Raw genomic sequence first — 26,693 nt, 5'->3', positions numbered from 1 at the left:
TGCCTTGCAGCTATACCCACTCAAGGGGAAGACTTCAGGAGTAAACTGAGGGAAAAATCTGGAGCTGGAGTCCCTAAGGCTGTCTTATGTCAAGTTCAATACTGACTGGCAACTCCTGCAATGCTGCTGGTGCCAAACTGTATGGGTCTCTGCCGTTCCTTTGGATTCAACAGATGCATTGTGAAGGGGAGCTTGCTACCTGGGCAACAGCTTGCTCTCCAAATTGTACTAGCCTGGGCTGCGTATCTAGACAGTTAGGATACAACATTCATGATCAACCCTGATAAGACAGTGATCATGGCATTACCGGACTCCACAGCTGTTTTATCAAAACAAGCACAAAAAGCAGGCGATGAGACAGTACTGGGAACTGATCAAGTAGAGAAACACATGCCTGCCAGGGCAGCCCCCACTTCCCTGCAGCTTTACCATCTTTCACAGTCATTTTGTTCCGGCACCAGCCCACAAAAGGCCTGAACATAATCGGATTTGATTTCAAAGTTCACCTGTGGTGGGATCTGACCCAGAGCCGTAGCTTCCCCAGTGAGGGACGACAAGGCAAGCTGAGCTGGTAAGTGGGTTGCAGAAGGTTATCTTTTGATAAACTTCACTTGGATTCACAGGTCCGGGCAATGGAGCACAGATAAATTTGGATTGTTTGATGAAGAAAGAGCAGTATTGACAAAAGCTGGGGCAGATACGTCCCCAGCCCTGGCAATCAAAAATTTGCAACCACAAGCTGCAATGAAAACTTATAAATACAATGCATTCCGGTTAATTGGGACACCTCGTATTTGGGACAACTGTTAAAGAACAAAAACTAATCAAAAACCTTTGTTTATTTGGGACACTATGCTGTTTAACTGGGGTAGGAGACTATTACCAAACAGGTTCTAACTAGTGTCAATCATGTGCACTTGTGAAGCTGTTAAGACACTACACCATGCTTAGGGCAAACTATTTTTAAATAGCGTCAGTTGCGTGTGTTTATATTCAAAAAGCAGTGATTTTTGTCACTGATAGTTGGTGAGAAATAAGCAGTAAAACAATTCAGAACTGTTTTGCTCACTGTAGTTTCAAGCATTCAGGCTTGGAGATGAAAGAAACAGCCATTAAGACACCATGGAGTGAACAGCTTTTAAACAGCGTCAGTTACTTGTGCTTGGGTTACGCTATTCATTTGAGCCAATAGATGCCAATTCAAAAAGCAGTGATTTTTGATAAGTTTGTTTTTTTACTTTGCCTTTCTGTAGGAAAGCAATGAAGGAAGTCTATTATCTACACTAGGTGTCTATGCTGATTTTGTTCATTTACAGCCCATCAAAGGAAAATGGTAGCGATTAATTCTTCCTTTGATAACCTTTAAGAAGACAGTAATGCTGTCTCAGGCTACGTCCACACTAGACCCGATAAATCCGTAACCAAAGCTTTTTCTCTTCGTTTTGACCCTCTGTCCACACTGAAACAGCGTTTTTCTCCCGCGAAAACAGAGCTTTTCTAAAATGCTCTCCAAAGTGTGTAAATCTGAAAACAGTGGTTGGGCGGTGTTGTGTGTATGGGGTAACCGGAGCTTTTTAAAAGCTCTGTCATGACGTGCTGGAACAGGTGGTGGCAGCAGTGAGGCATTTCATTGCCTTCTTGAACGCAACCTCCAACACCACAACGACAATGGCGGACGGCTTCATGCGTGTATTGTTTATTTTATTGTCTACGTTAATAGCTGCCTTTTCCAGTGGAGATTTTCTTTGTATTCCTCGAAGACATTGTTGAAAACTTTCTTTCGCTGTTGTTGTAGGTACTCTAGTTTTTGATCAATGGAAATAGCACAACGCCGCCGCGGAAACAGAAATAGTACACGGTTTCCTCTTCACTTGCTTTCTGTAAATGTGTCCTGCGCATACCCAGTAGGAGGAGATTCGCCCAAATACCCGTTTTAATGTGGACAGAGGCATTTTCAAAAACACCTGGTGTGGATGCCTATCTTTTTTATGCGAAACCGGCGTTTTCAAAATTATCCGGTCTAGTGTGGACGAAGCCTCATTTGGATGTATTCATGTATGACTGAATGACAATTAAACTTGAATTGATTTGAATTAGGAACTAATACAGTTTTTAATACTGCAGTACTATCGGTAGTGTTCTAATTTGTCCTGAATTTCATTTATATATATAATTTTGTTACTCAGTTAAACGATAGCTTGTCTTTTATTTATACCTTTTTAAATATTTCCATAAAACTTCGTATATTTGGGGTAATCCCCTAATTGGACCAAAATATATTGGTCCCAATGTGTCCCAATTAACTGGCATCCATTGTAATTGTATTTAATAAAAACCACAAAGTATCCCATTCTGCTTAGACAATTTAACATATTACACAAGCCCTCAGGGATGAACAGGGGTTCTACTGGAACCCACTGTATTTATCCATCTTGGTTCTATTTTCACTACCTTTACTGAACAAAGGGGAACGTTGACTCAGATCATGAGAGGTCTGTGTCGGGCACTTTCATGCCTTACAAGGCGCAGATTGGAAGTCTGAACAAAACGTTACATTTAACGTGATGTGTGCCTGAACCAGACAGCAATATATTTTAGTCATATCAGCAATGGGTGGGGGTTGTGATTCATACAATAAACTCAGTGGTCACTTTATTGGGTACCTCTTACAAACGTAGTCACTTAATTATTAAGTATATGTTTGTGGTTTTCTGATACTCTGGCCATCCACTTCAAGGTTCGACATGTTGCACATTCAGAGATGCTCTTCTGCACACCACTGCTGTAACGTGTGATTGTTTGAGTTACTGTCACCTTCCTGTCAGCTTGAACCAGTCTGGCCATTCTCCTCTGACCTCTCTCATTAACAAGGGATTTTCGTGCACAGAATTACCACTCACTGGATGTTTTTTGTTTTCTCGCACCATTCTCTGTAAACTCCAGAGCAGGGATTCCCAAACTGAGGGTCGAGGACCCCTTGGTTAATGGTAAGGGTCCACAGCATAAAAAAAGGGTGGGAACTTCTGCTGTAGACTATTGTGTGTGAAAATCCCAGGAGATCAGAGCTTCTGAGATAATCAAACCACCCCATCTGGCACCAACCATCATTCCACAGTCAAAGTCACCTAGATCACATTTCTTCCCCATTCTGATGTTTGGTCTGAACAACAACTGAACCTCTTCACCGCGTCTGCATGCTTTTATGCACTGAGTTGCTGCCACGATTGCTCATTAGATATTTACAATAACAAGCTGGTGAACAGATGTACCTGATAGAGTGACTGTCCACTCATTTCGGGTCGTGTTGTATGACACGGGTGATCATTGTCTTTCCATGACCGTGACTGTCCTTGGCAAATTTTTCTACAGAAATGGTTTGCCATTGCCTTCTTCTGGGCATTTTTTCCCCCCCAAGATGGGTGACCCCATTATCAATACTCTTCAAAGATTGTGTGCCAAGCGTCAGTGGTCACATAACCAGGATTTGTGATATGCACCAGCTGCTCATACGATCATCCATAGCTCCTGCTCCCACAGCTTCACATGACCCTGATCAGGGGGCTAAGCAGGTGCTACACTTTGCCCAATGGTGACCTGCAGGCTAGTGGAGGGAAGAAGCAGCTCACACCTCCCTTGGTAGAGATGTATCTCCACCCTGCCACCCTGTTATGGGTCTAGACTTTTTATTTGGACTGTAAAAAATCGAGGGAAAGAGTACAAAGAGGAAAGAAGAGGAGCGGGGCAAGGTCTAGGCGAGGAGAAGTGACAGACATAGAGGGAGAGTGGAAATAGCAACAGAGGCTCAGAGTTAATAGCTGAAGGTAACAAAGAGCTGCAGACAGCAACAAAGAGTAGGATCAAATGGGAGAGGAAGGTGGAGCACGGAACCAAATACAGGAGGGGTGGGGGAATAGGAAGAAACAGGGTGATGCAGGTTGAGTGAGGTGGGAGAATAGGATGTAGATAGAAGAACTATCTATAGCAAGTGAAATCCTATCTGTTGCCTGAATTGAACTACTCCAATTAAAAGCACCAAGGTCAGGGTATGGATATGAAAAGTTCAATCCACTGAGGTGTATTTAATAAAGTCAGCTCACTGGAAGGTGAGAAAACACACACAAACACAAGTCAGTCTGAAGTTACCGGAGATTCAGAGCAATACACACAAAATCCTGTAGGAGCTCAGCAGGTCAGGTAGCATCTATGGAAATGAATAAACAGTTAAAGTTTCAGGCCAAGACCCTTCTTCAGGACTGAGGTGGTTGGGGGGGGAGAAGAAACCCCTGAATAAAAAGGTGAGGGGGGGGAGGGAAAAGTGGCTGGCTGGAAGGTGATAGGTTAAGTCATGCGGGTGGATAAGTTCAAAGGCTGGAGAAGAAAGAACCTGATTGGAGGAGGGGACCCAGGGGGTAGTAATACGCAGGTGAGAAGAAGTGAAAGGTCAGAGTGGGGAATAGAGGAAGGCGAGGGGAGAATTTGTTCACTGGAAGGAGAAATCGATATTCATGCCAAAACTAACAGTATTTTATGACTATTCTGCCTCCTAGAGAAGGAAATAAAGCCAGTCCTCTACATTGTCCCATGGCACACCCCCAGGGCAGGGACATCTCAGTTTAGATGCAGACTGAAGCTCCCTCTACACTGTTCTAGTTCACTCTCCCAGGACAGGGACAGCTCGGCTTAGATGCAGACTGAAGCTCCCTCTGCATTGCCCCATTTCATACTCCCAGGACAGGGACAGTTCAGCTCAACACACAGATCAGTATAGCACAGTACGGGCTCTTCGGCCCATGGTGTTGTGCTTACCTTTTAACCTACTCCCTGGTCAATGTAGACCAGGAGTTCCCAACCTGGGGTCCACAGACCCCTTGCTTAATGCTTAAGGAATAAAAAATTCTAAACCTTCCCTCCCACAAACCCAATTAGCCTCCATTTTTCACTCATCTGTTTGTCTATCGAGAAGTCTCTTACATGTCCCTAATGCATCATGCTCTACCACCATCCTCAGCAGTGCTTTCCAGACACTCATCACTGTGTGTGTAAAAAACCTACTCCTGACATCTTCCCTAAACTTTTCTCCACTCATCTTAAACGAATGTCCTCTGGTATTAGCCATTGCTGCCCTAGGAAAAAGGAAATGGCTGCCCACTGTATCTACACCTTTCATAATCTTCATCAAATTGCCTCCAAAACTTCTTCACTCCAAAGAGAAAAGCCTCTGTGATCCAACTGTTTTGGCTTTGAGGATGATTTAGAGATCTTTCCTCATGCAGTCTAAAGCTCTAAATCATCTCAAAGCCAAAACAGTTGGAATCACAGCTACCAGCCACTGCCCTGTCAATATGTCAGTTGGTGAAAAACGATCTCATGCTTTCCTGGTGTGTACGATGAATAAACTCTACTTGGGCTTCCAGCCGGGTACGGGTATCAACTTTAACCAACGCTTCGATGACAAACTCCGCCATTTTCATCAGGGATGATGCCTGGGCATACCTAGTACAGTGGTCTATCGTCCATCCTTCTTAACTGGTTAGTACTCATCCAATCAGGTTTCTGCTGTCCCACCTTGTTCACAATCAAGTTCCAGTTCTTACTGACAACGAGAATTTTATCCTTATTAAGATGCTTTTTCTCTTGTTTTATTTCAGTGGCTTCCTTCATCAGGTGGTCACAGGCAGTCCCAAAAGCAATTGGTGCAGCAAAGTAGTTTTGTGCATTCCTGCTTGCCTGGCTTAACACCAAAGGGAAGTGGTGTTACCTACTGAACTGGTGCAAGCGGATTATGCCTGGATTATGGATCAAAACTGCCTGCGTTTTTTTTTAAAACCTCTCAGGTCTAAACAGCTACATTAGAAGCTCCTGGACTGTCAGTGTTGGATTCGAGTACTGCTCAAAGGTAGACCTCCCACCCCATGGTGAATATAGATCATGTCTGCCTCAAGTCGCTTTAACAGCACTGGGTTACACTTTTGAGCGTGAGATAGACAGAGCACAAGAGAGGGGGAGTGGATGAGGGAGAGCAAGCGAGAGAGAGAGAGAGCGAGCAGGCGAGAGAGAAAGTGACAGCAAGAGCACTTAGCAGCTTGGGTAGACAGGGTACAACACCAAAGACTCTTGGAAATTTCTACAGATGTTCTGTGGACAGCATCCTAACTCGGCACTAGCCTCCCACCACAGTGGATCAGAAAATCTATGCAGAAAGCTGCAAACTCAGGCAACTCCATCATGAGCATTAACCTGGCCAGCATCAAGGACATCTTCAAAAGGTGATACCTCAAAAAGACAGCACCCATTATTAAGAACCCTCACTACCGCAGACACGCCCTTTTCTCATTACTACCATCGAGGTGGTGGTACAGGAGCCTGAAGACACACACTCAACATTTTAGGAACAGCTTCTTCCCCTCTGCCACCAGATTTCTGAATGAACAATGAACTCATGAACACTACTTCAAGCATATGCTCTCTTTTTGCACTAGTTATTTAAATTATTTTTTAAAAATATATTTCTTATTGTAATTTATAGTTTTTATTATTATGTATTGCAATGTACTGCTGCTGCAAAACAACAAATTTCATGACATATGGCAGTGATATTAAACCTGATTCTGAAGCATACCTACAAGTCACGTCATTTCTCACCCCATCCCCTTAACCGTCATTTCACTGTAGCTTACCTGGAGTGGATTTAGGGGCATTAAAGATGCTTTCTAAATCTGCCAACGCTGCGTATTTGTCGGCTTGCGAGGTGGCATTTTTACTGGAGCTGACAGTCGTTGAACTTGCGGGCACAGAGGAGACAGGAGGGCTAGTGAACGCTCCAAAACTAGTGCTGGAAGATTTTGGGAAGGTATCAAAGTTTGCAAAGTTAGCGCCGCTCGAACCACCTGTTGCAAATGGAGAAAAAAAAAGGAATGGGAGGAAAAAAACTAAACAGAAATAAAACTGAAAAAACAAAATAAACCGACACAAGAACCAAACAATGTTTATATGGGGCTTTGCATATTGTGGTAACATTTGGACAGTCTAATTCTTCTGATACTTGTAGCTACACTACAAGTTTGAAATGGTGTGGAATCAAATTGGGTCTGTGCTAACTTGGCCCTCAGCAGCAGTTGGGGGCCAAGAGACATATGCATTCATACACACATGACTTAAAAAGATAGCTAGGCATGGACTTCACGCTAACTGAAGGTCTGGCCCTCAGCAGCAGCTGGGGGGGGGGGGGTAGGGAACATGATGAATTCACACGCATGACTTAAAAAGACAAGATATACATGGGCCGTGTGTCTGTCTGCAGTTTTGTAGTTTCTCCTGAGATTGAAGCAAGGCTCCCCCCTCCCCCATCTTAACTGAATTTTACAGGAGCACCATTGAGAGCGTCCTGACAAATTGCATCCCCATCTGGAATGGGAGCAGCAGAGCTTTGGACTGGCAGTCCCTACAGAGGACTGTGAGAACGGTCGAGAGGATCATAGGGGTCTCCCTACGACCATCCACTGGGGACACTTATCAAGAGCGCTGTGTACGCAGGGCCCTTAGTGTTATCAAGGATCCCACCCATATATCCATGTAGCATCCTCTTTGACTTTCTACCATCAGGCAGGAGACTCCAATGCAAAAAAGACAAGAACGGTGAGGATGGGATAAAGCTTCTGAACTCCCTGCCGCATCGCTTTCCAAGTGTCGCCGGTTAATCTGTACTGTACACGATATTTAATTTATGCACTTGGTTTATCTGTGCATAATTCATTTGTAGATTTAATGTTTACTTTACTAAGTTATTGTGTGTTGTATGTACAACTGTGCTTTACACCCTGCTCCGGAGAAACGTTGTCTCTTTTGATGGCATATATGTATATAGTTAAACGACAATAAACTTGAGCAATTTCAAGTTTCTGGGTGTCTGTATCTCTAAAAATCTAACCTGGTCTCAACATATCAATTCAGCTATAAAGGCAGCAAGACAGCAGCTATATTTCATTAGGAGCTTGAAAAGATTTGGTTTGTCACCTAAAACACTCAAAAACCTTAGAGATGTACCATGGAGATCATTCTGACTGGCTGTATCATCATCTGGCATGGAGTGAGGGGGTGGAGCTGCTGAACAGGATTGAAGTAAGCAACAGAGAGTTGTAAAGTTAGTCAGCTCCATCATAGGCATTAACCTCTGTAGTATCCAGGACATCTTCAAGAAGTGGTGCTTCAGAAAGGTGGCATCCATCTTTTAGGACCCACATCAACCAGGACATGCCCACTTCTCATTGCTACCATCAGGAAGGAGGGACAGAAGCCTGAAGGCAAACACTCAACGATTCAAGAACAGCTTCTTCCCCTCTGCCACGTGATTTCTGAATGGACATTGAACCCATGAACACTACCTTACTGCTTTTTTTAAAAATTTCTGGTTTTGCACTACTTATTTTAATTCAACTACTATTTGATTATACATATCCATACTTACTGTGATTCAGTTTTTCCCCTATATTTATCATGTATAGCAATGTACTGCTGCTGCAAGGTTAACAAATTTCACGACATATGTTGGTGATATTAAACCTGATTCTGATTCTGAATTGACTTAAGTAATATTACTTCATCTAGAGGGAGAAGAAGCTAAGCAGCAAGGACCAGGCTGAAACTAATTTTGAGAAATTGAACACTGAGAACCAGCTGCTTAATAGAGTTCAGTAAATTACGAGACAAAACACTGAACCTTTGACCAATTATGAAAGAGTAGAGCCACATATTTCACCCACTATGTTGATTTGTATTGGTACAATGGCTCCATTTCTCTGGCATTTTGCCAACCGATCCTTTTCTTTCTCCTGCTTTCTAGGTGGCCCCTGTCCTTTAGCACGTACCATCGGGGTAGCACGGCTAACAATTCAATTCAATCCAAGTTTAATTGTCATTCACTCATATGTGAATACTCATAAATACAGCCAAATGAGACAGTGTAACTCCGGAGTCAATGTGCAAAACACAGTACCAGCAGTCACATACAGCACAAAGTACACATAGCAAATACAAGATAGAAAGATACAGCCACTCAATACAAGAGTTCAAACTCAAGTCATCCAACACTGCTGAAATCTGTAGACGATCATGACAGAGCTTGTCTTCAACCACTTTCTCCGCCAGCAAGCAACTCGTTGATGAGGTAGACCTGCAGTACTTTAAGTTCTTAATGTATAGCAGGATCTAGCATTTATTAAAATACATTTAAATACGACAGTAGCACCTTTCGTTGACCCCCATTGAAGCCGTTGCGACCAAATGTGCCGCCATCTTACTGGTAGACCCTAACCTTAAAATCTAGTGATTCCTGTATGGACAAGGTAGTTCATCAGTCATTCAAACTATCTTCATTCTGAGAAGGGAAGTGTTTACACAAAATGAAAGTAGAAGGAAGTGAATAAACTTTCTGTTGGCCATGGCGGATTTAAAATATGGAAGAAAGTGTCGAACTCTAATGGGTCAAGGACAATGGAAGCAGATAGATCAATTGGCTTTGTTCCTGCCATGATCTGGAGGTGTGGGTTGCCATTTACTGGAACAGTTTTATGTCCTCCATTTTGTGAAATGACATAAAATGCTGGTGGAAGGCAGCAGGCCAGGCAGCATCTACAGGAAGAAGTACAGTCGATGTTTCGGGCCGAGACCCTTCGTCAGGACTACTGAAAGAAGAGATTTGAAAGTGGGAGGGGGAGGGGGAGATCTGAAATGATAGGAGAAGACGGGGGGGGGGGGGGGGGGGAAGAAGCCAAGAGATGGAAAGTTGATTGGCAAAAGGGATAGAGTTGGAGAAGGGGGAGGATCATGGGACGGGAGGCCTAGGAAGAAAGAAAGGGGGAGGGGAGCCCAGAGGAAGATGGACAGCAGGCAAGGAGTGATTGTGAGAGGGACAGAGAGAGAAGAAAAAAAGGGGAGGGAAATACAAAATAAATAAGGAATGGGGTAAGAAGGGGAGGAGGGGTATTAATGGACCTCATTGAGATCTATTGAATGGTGCAAGGTCTAGATAGAGTGGATGTGGAGAGGATATCTCCTATGGTGGGAGAGTCTAAGACCAGAGGATACAAACTCAAAATAGAGGGATGTCCTCTTACAACACAACTGATGAATTTCTTTAGCCAGAGAGTAGTGAATCTGTGGAATTCATTGCCACAGGCGGCAATGGAGCCCAAGTCACTGAGCATATATCAGGCAGAGGTTGATAGATTCTTGATTAGTCAGGGCATGAAGGGATATGGGGAGAAGGCAGGAGATTGGGGCTGAGAGGGAAAATGGATGAAATGGGAAAACAGACTTCAAAGCGCCAAATGGCCTAAGTCTGCCTCTACATCTTATGGTCCCATAGTCTTCTTTTCCAGTCCTGATGAAGGGTCTTGGTCTGAAACATCCACAGATGCTGCCTGACCTGCTGAGTTCCTCCAGCACTTTGCATGTGTTGACATAGTGACACGTATGTACTTTGATAACAAAGTTACTTTGAACTTTGAACATCCTAAAGGTGCGTGGGCTGGCAGGTTAATTGGGCACTGTAAATTGTCCCTAGCATGTTGGTAAAGTGGTAGTGTTACCTGTCCCATGAGTATGGATGATGTAATTGTCTCGTGATATTGGCATGATGTGATGGTCGTGATAGTGAGGTGATGTGATGTCACGTGATGGCATGTTCCAGTCGGTATAAAAGGGGAGACCGCGGTTTGTTGCGTAGCTGTTTTGTTGGGGAGTCACAGTTGGTGGTTACGTAATTGTGGAAGGAGACAGAGAGAGAGTGAAGAATTACCAGCTTTGTACAAACCCAAGAAATCAATGGCGTTCTGTGATTGACATTTGGTATGGTCCATACAGGTATTGCGGCACACACTTTCAGTTAATCCCTGCATGGTCTCGGGTGTTGTGTGGTCACCACCTCTGCTGAAAGGTCAGTTACTGTGAGAAATCTTATTCTTCGTGATTTCTTCAGACAAGGCATTTCTCGGCTGGGATCTGCGTCAGCAGTTTCATCTTTTCTTCATTGCTGGTTCGGGAAGTCTCTCCTCTCATCTATTTCATAAATCACTTGGACTCTTTGAACTACCACCTTAAGACTGTGTTTGAGTAAGATCTGTTAAGAATTGTCTTTAAGTTCGACTGATAACTAAAGACGCATAACACTGTTAACTTCCATTTAAGTTAGTCGTTAGTTTACTTTTCTATGTTTTTGAGTAGAGGTTAATAAATTTTATTGTTTATCTATAAAAACCCAACTCAATTTCATATCTATTGCTGCTGATGCGTAACAGTAGAAGCTGGAAGGAGTTGCTGAGAATATGGGGAGTGGACTGAAGTGTCCATTTCTGAGATGTACATTCTTTGGATCTATAAAAAATATAAGCCCATGGTATCAAGCAGACTGATTGAAGGACAGAAAGCAGAGTGTAGGAATTACCCGGCCGTTTCAAGTTGACAGACCATCACAGGTATCAATACTGGCACTCAGCTGTACAGGATGAGATGAGAAGGCAGTGTGTAAGATCCCCGAGCTTGCTGATGTTTACTGAGCTAGTTGGGGAAGTGAGCTGTGAGGAACACACGTCCTACAGAAGGAAGTGGATGGGTTAAGTCAAGAAAGACAGGGTGGTAGAGGGAAAACTATGAGGTTGTCCACATCAGCAGAATCCAGGTGTGAAGTCCAACAGATGCAGAATGTAAGCACAGAGAAACAACAGTTAATTAGGAAAGCAAACAGTATATTGGTCTTTGCTACGAGAGGTTTGGGAGTTCAAACGGGCCAACATCCAAGTTGTACATTTCTTATGATTCTACAGTATAAAAATCATATAAAAAGCCTATTATTATTGCTATTATTATTATTGAATTTCCAGCATCTGCAGATTTCCTCGTGTTTGCGTATTATTATACATGTAGTTTTGGCTTTGGACGGCCCCAATAATAATGCGTGAAAAGGAACAACGTATGCAGTATTCAACCCTGAGACTCGCCTTCCCACAGACAGCCAGGAAACAAAGAAACACCATGGAATCTGTTCAAAGGAAACATCGACATCCCCCCTCCCATGCACAAACAAAAAGTCATTTAAGTAGTTTCATGGTCAGGGTGACTGATGGTCAGTTATTCCAGACTTGCATTAATGGGGAATAGAAGAAAAGGGGAGGGGAAGGGATCAATAATCCTGGACTCTGCTCGGTGGACCAGCATTTCAACTACTACACCACCTCATCTACTACGCTTGAGGATGGACAATCTAGACAAGGATTCAAAGCTGCATACAATTATGCCATGTTTGTGTTTGAGGACACTTGGTCCATTCTCAGTGGTGTGATTGGCAGTGATATCTGTGAGACCTGCCATAAATTGGAGGGCCATTTCATCGAACACCTTCGCTCTATCTGCCAAAAGTGAAACTTCCCAGTGGTCAAACATTTTAATTCCGATTCCCATTCCGACATGTTGGCCCACGGACTCCTCTTCTGCCAAGATAAGGACACGCTTAGGGTGGAGGACCAACACCTTATATTGTGCCTGGGTAGCCTCCAATCTGATGGTATGAATATCAATTTCTCCTTTCAGTAAAAAAAATCCCTCCCCCTCCCCTTTTCTTTTATTCCCTACCTTGGCTTTTAACCTCTTCTCACCTGCCTATTACTTCCCCTGGTCCCCCTCCTTCTTCCCCTTCTCCTATGGTCCTCTCTCCTCTACTATCAGATTCCTTCCTCTCTAGTCCTTAACCTTATCCACCCACCTGGCTTCACCTATCACCTTATAGCTATCCTCCTTCCCCCCACCCCCACCTTTGTATTCTGGCATCTTCCCCTTCTGTGTCAGTCCTGATGAAGGGTCTCAGCCTGAAACGTTAACTGTTTATTAATTTTCATAGATGCTGCCTGACCAGCTGAGTTCCTCCAGCATTTTGTGTGTATGGCTGGCAGCGTATATGAGGTTACTGGTCAAAAGTTCAGAACCAGGAAGCTAAGTCTTAGGATAAAAGTTTCGATCATTAAGGATACGATGAGGAGAGATTTCTGTTAGGCAGCAGTTGTAAATCTCTGGAATTCTTCAGCTTAGGAGGGCTATGGACGCTAAATTTGAAATCATGCCTGTGTACACCTTAGGTAGATGCACCAAAAACTGTCCCCTTAGTCCACTAAGTCTATACCAGCCACTTGCACTAATCCTACATTAACCCTCTTTTTAAAAATTTTTCCCCACAGTCGTATTAACTCCACTTATTAATGCCTATACGACCTGGCAAACTTGTAGTGTGAACTGAAGTCTAGAAGGTACAGGATGGTTGTGACATTGCACGTACACGCCGAGCAGAAGGGGCAGGGTCAGGGCCAGAGAGTGGGGAATGAGCTAATGTTTGGCCATTGTTAGAGCATACTTGGAAGCAATTTGATGCAGTAGAACAGAGGAGCCCAGGCAAGAGAGCAAAGAAAGGTCACAGGTTTGATCGATTTAAGTACTTGGCCAAACTGGATAGGTCAGGTATGGGTCAAATTGAGGTGGCGGGGCCCGGGTCCGAGAGCACATCGAAACACAAGGGAAGGAGTGACCCAAGGTTTGGACAATTTAATCGCTAGGTCAGACTGAAAAGGTCAGGGTGTTGGGGCCAGAGGTGAGAGACAGGCTGGTTCAACTTGCCGCTCTGCAAGTTTTACTGATCTCTGTGCTGAACTGAGGCTGTGGCCTGCTCCTGAACTGGCTGCAGTGATGCCTGGTTTTGTGTCTGTGGACTCACTTTTGTGAAGGATTTGTCTTCTTTTACTGCACATTGGGTGTTTGACTGCCTTTTTTTTTAAAATCGGATTTCTTTGTTTTGTGGCTGCCTGTAAGGAGATGAATCTCAAGGTTGTATAAAGTATACACACTTTGATAATAAATCTACTTTGAGATTTACAACTCACCTGCATATTAAGGGTAACTCCCAGAGTATCCTGAGGAAACCTACACTACAGGGAGAATGTGTAAACTCCATACGAGCACGCGTGCGGGCGTGTGTGTGTGTATCTCGCATATATATATATTTATATTAGAGAGATACACAAACACATGCATGTATTTATTACTGTAATTTATAGTTTCATTATGTATTGCAATGTACTGCTGTCAGAGTAGAGCACAGAAACAGGCCCTTCAGCCCATCTAGTCCATGCAAACCAATTAAACTGTCTATTCCCATTGACCTACACCACAGCCCATAGCTGTGGACCATATGAACCATAGCCATAGCCACCCATATGTACTGTTTCAATCTTTCTTCCAAAGTGCACATCTTCACATTGCCCACATTATATTCCATCTGTTGGCTTGTTGCCCTCTTACTTAACCTATCCATTGTAGCTTTGCCATTTCCCACTCAGCTCCAATCTTCCACTTCATAATGAATGTTATCCTACAATTTACAGTATATAGCCCAGTTAGTCTCTGCTTCCCATGAGCCTCTCTAATTAGGTCATTCCAGTATCATCACACAACTCTCTACTTTGTGCAGAAATCAAGCATCCCTTAGAGGATTAAAGCTTCACTTCAAACGGCTCTTGTGACAGCAACATTCAGGCACATCCATATCAGTCTAGGAGTCCATAAATGGAAAGCTTCTCCAAGTCTAACAAAGAAAATTCGTCAAACACCTTTGCCCTGTCTGCCACAACAGGCAGGATTTCCCGGTGGCCACCCATTTTAATTCTACTTTCCATTCCCATTCCAATATGTCAGTCCATGTTCTCCATACGGCCACGATGAGGCCACTCTCAGGTTGGAGGACCAACACCTCATATTCATCTGGGTAGGCTCCAACCTGATAGCATGAACATCGATTTTTCTAACTTCTAGCAATTTCTCTCCACCCCTGCCCCCCAGATTTCTCCCTATTCTGGTTATTTCTCACTCCTTCCTCCTCTATTTTTCCCCCATTTCCCACGCTGGTTACCCTTCTTCCCATCTGGCCATCATCTCCCTCTGGTGTCCCCCTCCTTCCCTTTCTCTCATAGTCCACTCTTTCCTGTCAGATCCCTTCTTCCTCAGCCCTTTACCTTTTATACATATCTTCCCCCAGATTCTCACCTCATTCCCCCTTTCCCCAACCACCCACTTTCCCATCACCTGGCTTCTTTCTCATCTCATTCCCCCTTTCCCCAAACATCCACCTTTCCCTCACATGGCTTCCTTCACTTCTCCTCTCCTGGCTTCTTTCCCTTCCAACACCCACCCACCTTTACCCTCACCTGGCTTCCTTCTCATCTCATTCTTCTTCCCCCATCCATCCACCTTCTCCTCATCTGGTTTCCTTCCCTTCCACACCCACCCACCTTACCCTCACCTGGCTTCCTTCCCTTCCACACCCATCCACCTTACCCTCACCTTGACTCCTTCCCCTTTAACACCCATCCGTTTTCTCATCTGGCTTCCTTCTCATCGCATTCCCCCTCTCCCAATCACCCACCTTCCCATCACCTGGCTTCAACTACCACCTGCCAGCTTGTACTTCTCCTTCCCCCCCCCCACCCTCTCCTTCTTAATCTGTCTCCTTTCCAGTCCTGATGAAAGGCCTTGGCCAGAAACGTTGACTGTTTATTCCCTCAATAGATGCTGCCTGACCTGTTGAGTTCCTCCACCATTTTTTGTGTTGCTCTATCATTTTCAAGATGCTTATAGTGAATCCCGTGCATATTTAGCATGTAGAATCACTCCATTATCTGAGCACACACTAAGGCAACAGGCCACACCCCATAAAGATGAGACTGCCGCTCTCTTCCGGTCAGGCATCATCTATAGAGGGGGGGAAACTGTCATCATCTTGACCTGAAACATCAGCAGTAGTTCATCTCCAACACCTCCAACATCTGTAGCCATTACTATTGTGGTGGTAAGTGTGCATTTGTAAATGGCAAAGGGTGTGGAGGGAAGTGAGGGGAGACATAGAATTTATGTATGACCAAGGGACTGCATGCATCATGGAACACAGTGTACAGAGACCAGAGATTTGGCCAAAGAGGCTAATACCAGTATCTTATAACCAACACCAGCCTCATCCTCCAACCCATTCCCAGCACATCCTGACATCTCCTGCCTCATGCGGTTATCCCTGTTCCTCCTCAGTGTGTCAATTCCATTTGTTTCAGCTACTCCACGTTCATATTTTCACCACTCTCCACGAAAGAAATTTCTTCTGAAATCCCCAGGGGGTCGATTGGTCACTATGCTTAGAACTCTCTAGCACTGACGCCCCATCTGGGTGTAAAAGCTCTTGACAAGTTCTACAGCGCTTCTACTGGGAAGCCAGGCAGCAGAATCTCAATAAATATCACCAGATACTGTACCTGTTGTAGCCTGGGCCTGGAACGGGGCTTGGTTGGCTGAAGGGAAACTTCCAACGTTACTTGTAGCTCCACTGCCACCGAATGCATTGAAGGCCGGAAAACCAGGATGCACATTTTGCTGGACTGGATAAAAGAAATGGCTGTTGTAATGGCAGGGAACAATGCCACATTTACCCTTAAGGTACAATCTTAAACCTTCTTCCATTTGACTAAAGACTAAACTAGCAATCGCTATTATTTATGACACATTTCTATGGTTGGGACTGCTTTGTGTTTGGCAGTAATATTATTTAAAAAACAAATCCCTACATTAAAATGATTTGTGGAAGGGGAAGAGTTTGTCTATTGAAAATCGTTGTAGTTCTAAAGGCAATTAAGATATCACTGCAATCTGATAGTTTTCCTCATTGTCCACTACACCCACAATCTTAATGTTACTCGCAAATTTGCTGATCCAATTTACATTATCATCCAGATGGTTAATAATCCAGATTATCTAGATACAAGAGGAACACAACCTTGTAGTAGTTTTTGGAGGCTTGCGTGCCTCAAAGACCCAGAGAGCCATCTTGGCTGGAGTCAGGGCTTAATGCTTTAGCTCTTCGTTGGGTCACCCATGCCAAACAGGACATGGGTTATTAAACAACAGGCTAGCTTTTCTACGAACTATGAAGTTGGGGGAGGTAATTCAGAAGGGAGAGGCTGACATCACAGCCCAAGTTGGGCAAGTCCATTCAATGCTCAGAAAACGTACATCACACTAATCAGCCTACCGTCCTCCCCTTTGTGCAATACAGCGCTCACCAATAATCAATGATCTTGCATCAAAACTGAGAATGGACTTAACTAAATAGACACGGTCCCACTGCACACTGCCATACTGGGCTGAGATTGCTAACAGGGCCGCTTGGTCACTGCCCACCACGGCGAGTGCCAGCGTTGTGCAAAATTCAAAAAATGATGTTTTTTTAAACCACGGCCTCTCGCGGAATCCCTAGTGACCTCTCACAGAACCCCGGTTGAGAAACTGTGCTCTAGGGAATAAAGTCCTCACCTATTCAATATTTCCTTACAACTCTGGTCCTCCAGACCAGGCAACATCCTTGTAAATTTTCTCTGTACGCCTTCAACCTTATTTATATCCTTCCTGTAGGTAGACTAAAACTGCACACACTACTCAAAATTAGACCTCATCAATGTTCTATACAAATTCAACATAACATCCCATCTCCTGTACTCAATACATTGTTTTATGAAGGCCAATGTGTCAAAAGCTTTCTTTGTGACCCCATCAACCCATGACACCACTTCCAATGAATTATGGGCCTGTTTTCCCAGATCCCTTTCTTCTACCACACTCCTCAATGCCCTACCGTTCACTGTGTAAGACCTACCGAAGTGAAGCACCTTGCATGACCAAAATTGAAAACTGCACTCAGTAGAATATTCCCAATCTATAGTGAAGTATTTTGTAAATTGCTCAGCTTGTTCAACTTATTTGACTATGGGAGGGACGCTGGGTCTGAGCAAGATTTAATTTTAAATTGTCACCCACTTCAGGTGCACGGGCAACTGAAGCAGATTTGGCTTAGATTGTCCCAATGCAGATAATAGTCAGCCAACACTCACTGTCCTCAGTCCATGAAACTAGTCCATGAATGTGGAAGTGTACAGTCAGCATCTTCAGGATAAAAAAAAATACCTTGTAGTGATGATGGGACTGCAGAAAACAGGAAGCTGCTTTAGTTCCTGTATATCAGCAGGATCAAGTCATTTGGTCTATCACTGGTGTGCATCACTGTTTACCATCTTCAGCATCAACTGAAGCAACTCCCCAAGAATACTGAGACAGCACCTTGTAAACCCGCCAGCTCAAGAGGCAATGGCATGGCACATACCAGCACTTGGAAATTGTCCTGCCTTGGAAACATACCGCTGTCCCTTCACCATCGCTGGGCAAAATCCTGGCACTTCCACCTTAACAGCATACCCACACCTCAAGGACTGCAGCAGCTCAAGATGGCAGCCCATTACCCTCACAAGTAACTGGGGACAGGCAATTATATGCTGGCTTAATCGGTGAAGCCAACTTCCCTGGTATGAACATTAAAGTTTCACAAGCTTACCTCCAAAGCCAGGGAAAGCTCCGAAAGCCTGCTGGGGTGCAGGGGTGGCAAAAGGGTCACCCCCAATATCGGCCAGAAGATCCAGCTGTGACTTCTTTGCTTGCTGCTGCTGTGGCTGCTGCATCTGTGGCTGACTCACAGGCTGTGCGGGCAGAAAAACAAATAACTAAATCTCTGTAATTTATGGTCTGGAAACAATAGCCCCTTCCTGATCTTCTGGACAACAAAGATTTTGCTTTTTGAACACTTTTGGTTATTTTATTCTTTAATCTTTATTTATTATTATTACATTTATTTATTTATACAGATTTTGGGCTGCTGATCATGAAAACCACCAGGACGAGCATGGTGACAGGTTTCGCCAGGACATTGCCATCATGGAGAAACTGTATCAGGGTAACAAGAATCTATCAATGCTGGCTGATTATTGTTGGACACTGAAGCGAGAAGCCTCAGACACAGAGTAGAAATGAAAATCATCAACAAAACAGTTTTTTTTTTAAGCTTAGTTGAACTATTGTAAAGCACTGGCTCCATTATGCAATTAAATGCATTATATTCAACAAAAGTTAGTTTCTTGTTTCTCCAAATTCCTACATGATACAATTAGTCTGAAATTATATTTGTGCTCAGCTTCAAGCAGTCTATCATATACAAAAAATTCTGACAAAGCAACACTTGGGGGAAAAGAAATTGTCCCGTGTACCATTATTAAATCATCATTACTAATTTAGTGAATGTTTCTACACCACTCAATGCATGAACAGCCTGCCCTGCTATAACAACAGCTAAAGTTCAGAAAGTTCAGGAATAGTTGAAATACAACAAAAAAATTGCAGTTGCTGAAATCTAAAATAAAAACAGAAAATGTAAGCAAAAATTAGCAGGTGAAACAAGACCAACAGAGAAAGGAACAGGGCTAATGTTTCAGCTGAATGACCTGTAATATTTAATCCTGCTTTCGCTCTCCATAGATTCAAGATCGTTTAATGTTATTCCCTATCATCATCGTCGTCATCATCATGTGCCTTCTGCATTCTATAGATGTGTAATGGACTGGCTACATCACAGTCTGGTTTGGAAACATCAATGCCTTTGCATGGAAAATCTAACAAAAGGTAGTGGATTCAACCTAGCATATCAAGGGGAAAGCAGCATCCATCATTAGAGATCCCCACCACCCAGGCCATGCTCTCTTTTTACTGCTGCCATCAGGTAGAAGGTACAAGAGCCTCAGGACTTGCACCGCCAACTTCAATAATGGTTAATACCCCTTACCCATTGGGCTCTTGACAAAGAGGGTAACTACACTCACTTGCCCATCCATTGAGATGTTTGCATAATCAATGATCTCACCTTAAGGATTCTTTATCTCATTATCTCATGTTCTCATTATTTATTACTATTTATTTATATTTGCATTTGCAGTTTGTTGTCTTCTGAACTCTGGCTGATCCTTCACTGATCCTGTTAGAGTTACTACTATTCTTCAGATTTGCTGAGTACACCCATAGGAAAATGAAAGATGTATGTGGTGACATATATTATATATATTCTGATAATAAAATTTATATTGAACTTTGTTGGGTTGTATGATGTGGGTGATCATGGCCTTTCCATGACCATGAATACTCTTCGTAAACTTTTCTACAGAGGTGATTTGCCATTGGCTTCTTCTGGGCAGTGACTTTATAAGATGGGTGACCCCAGCCATTATCAATACTCTTCAGAGATTGTCTGCCTGGTGTCAGTGGACACATAACCAAGACTTGTGATATGTACCGGCTGCTCATACGACCATCCACCACCACTTCACATGACCCTGATTGGTGGGGTGGGGGGGGGAGGGGAGCTCAGCAGGTGTTACACCTTGCCCAAAGATGACCTGCAGGCTAGCGGAGGGAAGGAGCACCTTTGGTAGAGACACATCTCCACCCTGCCATCCATTTCCTATACACGAGTGTAAAGGAGAACAAAATAATTGTTTCTACAATTTTGACGTAGCACAAGAACACATGCAAAAGATAAAGATCTCAATAATAAAAAAAGATTCTTCCCTCCGCTATACACACACATACATATACACACACGTGTGTGAGTGAGAGAGAAAGAGAGAGAGAGAGACACACACACACACATATACGCGTACATTGATTGATTGATCAATTGTATTCCAATAAAGTGACATTAGGCTGTACATGATGTGACTGACAGGAAATATGTGGAGTGAGTGGGTGGAGTTGTTAACCAGCCTTACTGCTTTGGGAACCACTGTGTTGGTGAGACCTCATTTGGATATTGTGTGCAGTTTTGGTCACCTATCTACAGAAAATATATAAATAAGATTCAAAAAGTGCAGAGAAAATTCACAAAAATGTTGCTGGGACTTGAGGACCTGAGTTACAGGGAAAGGTTGAAAGGTCAGGATTTTATTCTCTTGAGTGTAGGAAAATGAAGGGAGATTTGATAGGGGTATGCAAAATGATGAGGGGTATAGATGGGGTAAATGCAAGCAGGCTTCTTCCACTGAGGTTGGGTGAGACTAGAACTTGATGTCATGGGTTAAGGGGGAAAGCTGAAATGTTTAAGGGGAACACAAGAGGGAATTTCTTCACTCAGAGGGTCCTGAAGGTGTTAAATGAGCTGCCAGAGGAAGTGGTGGATTTGGGCTTGATTTCAACATTTAAGAATAGCTTGGATAGGTGCACAGATGGGTGGGTACTGGGTGCAGGTTGATGGGACTAGGCCGCATAAATGGTCTGGCATGGATTACATGGGCCGAAGAGCCTGTTTCTTCTGTAGTGCTCTGTAACTATAATATCTCTCCAATGAAACTCTCACTCCCAGTATATAATTTATCTCCTCCTACTCTTGCCTCCATCAATAGCTATCGTCTTCACTGTAACATATTTTCCATACTTAATTTTCCCTGTTACAAGACAAGCAAACATTAGGTCAATTTAAATGGACTTTCTCAATCCTGGTAGTTCTGGTAGAATCTCCTGAATTTTATACCCATTAAGTTGCAGCTTTCCAGCTTCGGAGTGGTTTCCATTTGCTACATCCACACAACTCATCTGCAGAGAATTCAACCAGCCTTTACCATCTCTCTGGGATTCCTTCTGTCACCACAGAACTATGTTCTGACACAGAGAAAAGCAAAGGAGGTTTGGTCTCTGTTACAAAATTTCAGGGGTTTAGCTGATCCCATGTTAAATGGTGAAATTATGAGGCAGTGCAAGGAAAGAAATACCCCAGTGAGACACTCGTGTAAAGATCTAGACACAAGGGACTGCAGATGCAGGAATCTGAAGCAACAGCCTGCCAGAGGAACTTAGTAGCGAGTGTGTGCTTGTGCGAAGGGGCAATAGAATCAAAATCAGCTTTAATATCACTGGACTACGCATGTCATGGAATTTATTGTTTTGCAGCAGCGGTACAGAGCAATCTATAATAATAAAGAACTATAAATTACAATTAGTATATTCAGTGCCTTGAAAAAGTATTCAGCCCCCCACACAACCATTTTTACATTTTACTGTCTCATTTTCTAAATTTAAAATATATTGGAGTCATAGAAAAGTACAACACAGAAACAGGCCCTTTGGCCCGTCTGGCCTGTGCAGAACCATATTGAAGTAGGAGTTTTTAAAGCTAATCTACAAGATGCATCATGTCAAATCAAAAGAAAAAAATCCAAAGCCTGTCAACAATTTACAAAAAATTTAAAAACCAAAATTGTGGGGCTGAAAAAGTGTTCATCCCCTTTGTAATTATGCTAACTTTCCTCAGTTGCAATATACAGGTTTTTACCTTGCCCAATTTGTTGATGTAGAAAATTGGAGGATCACCTGAATAAGTAAGGTCCAACAGAATGGTAGATTTTCAACAGACCAGAACGAAAACAAAAAAGCATTCAAGACATGTCATAGAAATGATAACAGAGAAGTACAAACCATACCTCAAACACATTTGATTTCTAATGTTTCCTCCTCCTGTTAAGAATCAACCTGAAACACAAACACTGTCTCGCTCCACAGATGCTGCCTGATATATTGTGCATTTAGAAGAACATTGAACAGTACAGAACAGCACAGCGCAAGCTCTTTGGTCCGTGATGTTGTGCCAACCTTTTATACTCCAAGATCAATCTAACACTTCCCTCCCACAAAAGTCTCCAGTTTTCTTCCCCACACGGGGCTACCTCAGAGTGTCTTAAAGTGTCCCTAATATATCTGCCTCTACCCTCACCCCGGCAGTACATTTCATGCTTCCACCACTTTGGATTAAAAAAAAACTACCCCTACCATTCCCCACTGCCCTCCCATACTTTCCTCCAATCACTTTAAAATTATACCCTCTCATATTAGCCATTGCTGCCCTGGGAAAAGGGCGCTGTCTATGCTCTTTCTAATAATTTCTTATTTCCAACATTGGCAAACTCTAGTGTTTCAAGTTAAATTGCCGCTGCTCTTGAATTATGAAGTTTCAATGTTGTTCACCACACCGCTAGTACCTGACTGACGATGGTTTTGGTAACGTTCAGGGCCGGAGTTGATTCCCCCACCAGACTCTTCAGTGGCTTGATGTCAGGCGTGCTGCTCCTGCTGCTGAGTGAGGTGGTGGCTGATGTGGTTGCAGACACCTTTACGCGCTCTGGAGAAACATACCTGTAAGTACAGACAAAACCAACTAACACCAGAACGTACCACAAGAAAATAAAAACAGATGTAGGCTGCTATGCCCTTCAAGCCTGACCATGGCTCTTTTGTACCAGCTCTCCTTAATTGCTTGACGTTTAAAATACAGTGGATTCCACTTAATTGGAATATCAGCCAATCAGGGCAGCCTCTTATTTGGGACAAATCTTTGAAGAACAAAAAAGTAATTGAGAAAATAGCTAGGATTCCATTCATTTACTTTGGATACTATGCCACTTAGCTGGGACAGGAGACTGTTGCCGAACTGCTTCTAATTAGTTCAGTTACATGCACTTGGGTGGCTGTTAGAAGCAACACCATGCTTAGAGCAAACAGTTTTAAATAACATCAGTTGCCTGTTTTTGTGTTCAAAGAGCAGTGATTTTTTTTTGCTGATAGTTGGTGACAGTCAATCAAAAGAACACGGCAGTGTACACTGGATGAATTCCTCTGTCAATAACTATTAGGAACCAATACACAATTTTATAGTACTTTAGCAATATTGATACTGTTCTAATTTGCTCTGGATTTCCCTGAAATGCTCAGTTAAAACAGTAGTTTGTCTTTTTTATACCTTTTTAACAATTTCCATGAAACTTCAGCTAATTGGGGTAGCCACTAATTGGTCCCAATGTGTCCCAGTTAACCGGAATCCACGGTACTGTTCTATTTCAATTTTAAATGGTTCTAATAACAAGATAGTGGCACAAGACTCTAAAAACCGAATTACATTAGTGAGATACTTAGTATGTATTGATCTTTTTCTCTTTTGTTTCACACATTTAGTCACTCCAAATTACCACAATCTATTACATATCAACCAGCAACGAAGACATCTTCAAAAGGCAATACCTCAAAAAGGCAGCATCCATCCTTTAGGACCCCCACTTCCCAGGATATGCTTTCTTCACATTACTAGCATTGGGGAGGAGGTACACACACTCAGCGATTCAGGAACAGCTTCTACCCCTCTGCCATCAGATTTCTGAATGGACAATGAACTGTGAACACTACCTTTTGCACTACTTATTTATCTTTTCTTTGTACAGACCTGTGCAAAAGTCTTAGACACACATATATAGCTAGGGTGCCCAAGACATTTGCACAGTACTGTAATAATTTTATATATTGCACTCTACCGCTGCCACAAAATAAAATTCATGACATATGCAAGTAATGATAAACCTGATTCTGATATGCGTCTCTGTTGTGGGAAGGGGGCAAGGAGAGGGGAATCATGGTTGGGAAAGGGGAAAGGAGAGGGGAGGGAATAGGAAGCACCACAGAGACATTCTATGATGATCAATAATCCAATTGTTTGGAATCAAATGACCTTGCCTGGTGTCTCAGCGCTGAGTGCACCTGCACCCACACCAACACCCCCAACCCCCGCCCCTGGCATTCCTTCTCTGCCACCTGTCCCACACCCCTCCCACAGTGCTCCACCTATCTCTCTTGGCCTTTTGATATGTTTGAATGAGATCCCTCTTCATTCTTCTGCATTCGAGTGAGTACAAGCCCAGAGCCATCAAACACTCCTCATACGATAAGCGTTTCAATTCCAGAATCATCTTTGTTAATCTCCTCTGAACCCTCTCCAATGTCAGCATATTCTTTCTTAGACAAGGGGCCCAAACTGCTCACAATAGTCCAAATGAGGCCTTACCAGTGCCTTACAAAGCATCAACATGACATTTTTGTAAATATATTACTATTCAAAGAATGATCAGTAATAGCTCTCAGAAATGGCCATTGTAAACAGAAACAATTTATTTGATCATTTATTTCATCGCTGTTACCTTGGCTTTATTGTACAAAGATCACTTGGTGTGTTTCTATACATTACAACCAATGACTGTGCTTCAGATACTAAGTGCTTTGAGACATTTTAAGCACTACTGTCTAGGTAAATTCATGTTTCTGTATCTCCTTCGTTCTCTCAATCAATGCTGATTGACCTACTGCGCTCCCCCAGCATTTTAACATCATAAGATTATAAAACATAGGCGAAGAATTAGGCCATTTGGCCCATCAAGTCTGCTCCACCATTCCATCATGGCTAATTTATTATCCCTCTCAACCCCATTCTCCTGTCTCCTCCCCGTAAGCTTTAACACCCTGACTAATCAAGAACTTATCAACCTCCGCTTTTAAATATACCCAATGACTTGGCCTCCACAGCCGCTTTGATAATGAATTCCACAGATTCACTACTCTCTGGCTAAAGAAATTCCTTCTATTTACCTCTGTTCTAAAGGGACGGCTTTTTTTCTGAGAAGGTGTTCTCTGGTCCTAAACTCATTTGCGTGTGTTGCTCTGGATTTCCAGCATCTGCAGAATCTACTATGCTTACAGTTAAAGTGTAAAACCATTCTGTCTGTGTTCAAAAAGTATGTCTAGTCAGAGTGGCTTCAGGTTCAGTTGCTGGTCTGTGCTGAACTGAGCTGAATGCAGCTGGCCAAATATTCAGGACAGTGAAAGAGAGTGTGAAAGTGAGAATCTGCCAGAACCTATGTTCCTAATCCTCATTCACTCTCCAATACTGGCTGCTGGAATGTACGCTTTGTATATCTATAATTGGATAAAAACAGGAGGCTCGCAGTCAAATAACTGTCTGCACTCATTAAAAAAATGTACTTGAGGATAAGAGAAGCACTCTGAGATCTCGAGGGAAAGCCTGCTGGTATACAAAAATATATGGTTGAGATCCATTTGTAGGTTTTTCTATAGGCAATAATATTTCATCCAAGGCTAAATTGTGCAGAGATTGGAGAGGGTTTAAAGGAGACTGACCAAAATGTTTCCAGGATTAAACGCTTGTCATACGAGGAGAATTTGATGGCTCTGGGCCTCTACTCACTGGAATTCAGAAGAATGTAATGTGATGTGACGTCACTGAAACCTATTGAATATTAAAATGCCTCGATGAAGTGGATGTGGACAGGATGTTTCCTACGTTGGAGGAGTCTAAGATTGGACACAGTCTCAGAATAGAGGGGCGTCCTAGAGATGAGGAGGAATTTCTTTAGTCAGAGAGTGGTGAATCTGTGGAATTCGTTGCCATGGGTGGCTGTGGGGGCCAAGTCATTGGGTATATTTAAGGCAGAGGTTGACAGATTCTTGATTAGTCAGAGCATGAAGGGATACGGGAAGAAGGAAGGAGATTGTGGCTAGAGGGAAAATGGATCAGCCATGATGAAATGAACAGTAGATTTGATGGGCCAAATGGCCTAATTCTGCTCCTATATTTCATGGTCTATTGGTTAACTTAAATAGCAACAAGCTCAGCAAAGAAGAGTGACCTTAGCCAGGAACTGGAATTATTGGCATAACTTTGACAGTAATAACTATATAATATAACTACTCACCATCTTTTCTTCTCATATTTATCCTGCAGGAATTCCTTGATTTTTTGAGGATCCCTGTAATCCGGGATAACTGATGATCTGGAGTCGAACAGGCCCAGCCAGATCTGCCTACATACCTGCACAGGAAGCAAGCAGACGAATTAAGCTTTCTTTATGCAGATACAA

The 26,693-nt window shown here is 43.0% G+C and overlaps 1 protein-coding gene across 2 annotated transcripts in view; it reads right to left on the bottom strand.

Moving 5' to 3' along the window:
- Positions 1–26,693, bottom strand: part of LOC140197804 (arf-GAP domain and FG repeat-containing protein 1-like) — a 139,843-nt gene that overhangs the window by 27,028 nt on the left and 86,122 nt on the right. Inside the window, exons 3-7 of one of the 2 annotated variants that reach the window (XM_072258265.1) lie at positions 26,529–26,644; positions 22,977–23,130; positions 18,461–18,602; positions 16,335–16,457; positions 6,678–6,887 (exon numbers count right to left, since the gene is read on the bottom strand). In XM_072258265.1, coding sequence (XP_072114366.1) covers positions 6,678–6,887; positions 16,335–16,457; positions 18,461–18,602; positions 22,977–23,130; positions 26,529–26,644 — 745 coding nt within the window. The remainder of the gene's footprint in view (positions 1–6,677; positions 6,888–16,334; positions 16,458–18,460; positions 18,603–22,976; positions 23,131–26,528; positions 26,645–26,693) is intronic. The other variant, XM_072258266.1, reaches the window with a different exon arrangement.

Source organism: Mobula birostris, chromosome 5, assembly GCF_030028105.1.
Source record: "Mobula birostris isolate sMobBir1 chromosome 5, sMobBir1.hap1, whole genome shotgun sequence".
Classification (NCBI taxonomy): domain Eukaryota; kingdom Metazoa; phylum Chordata; class Chondrichthyes; order Myliobatiformes; family Myliobatidae; genus Mobula; species Mobula birostris.
This window is presented reverse-complemented; position numbering and strand designations above follow the sequence as displayed.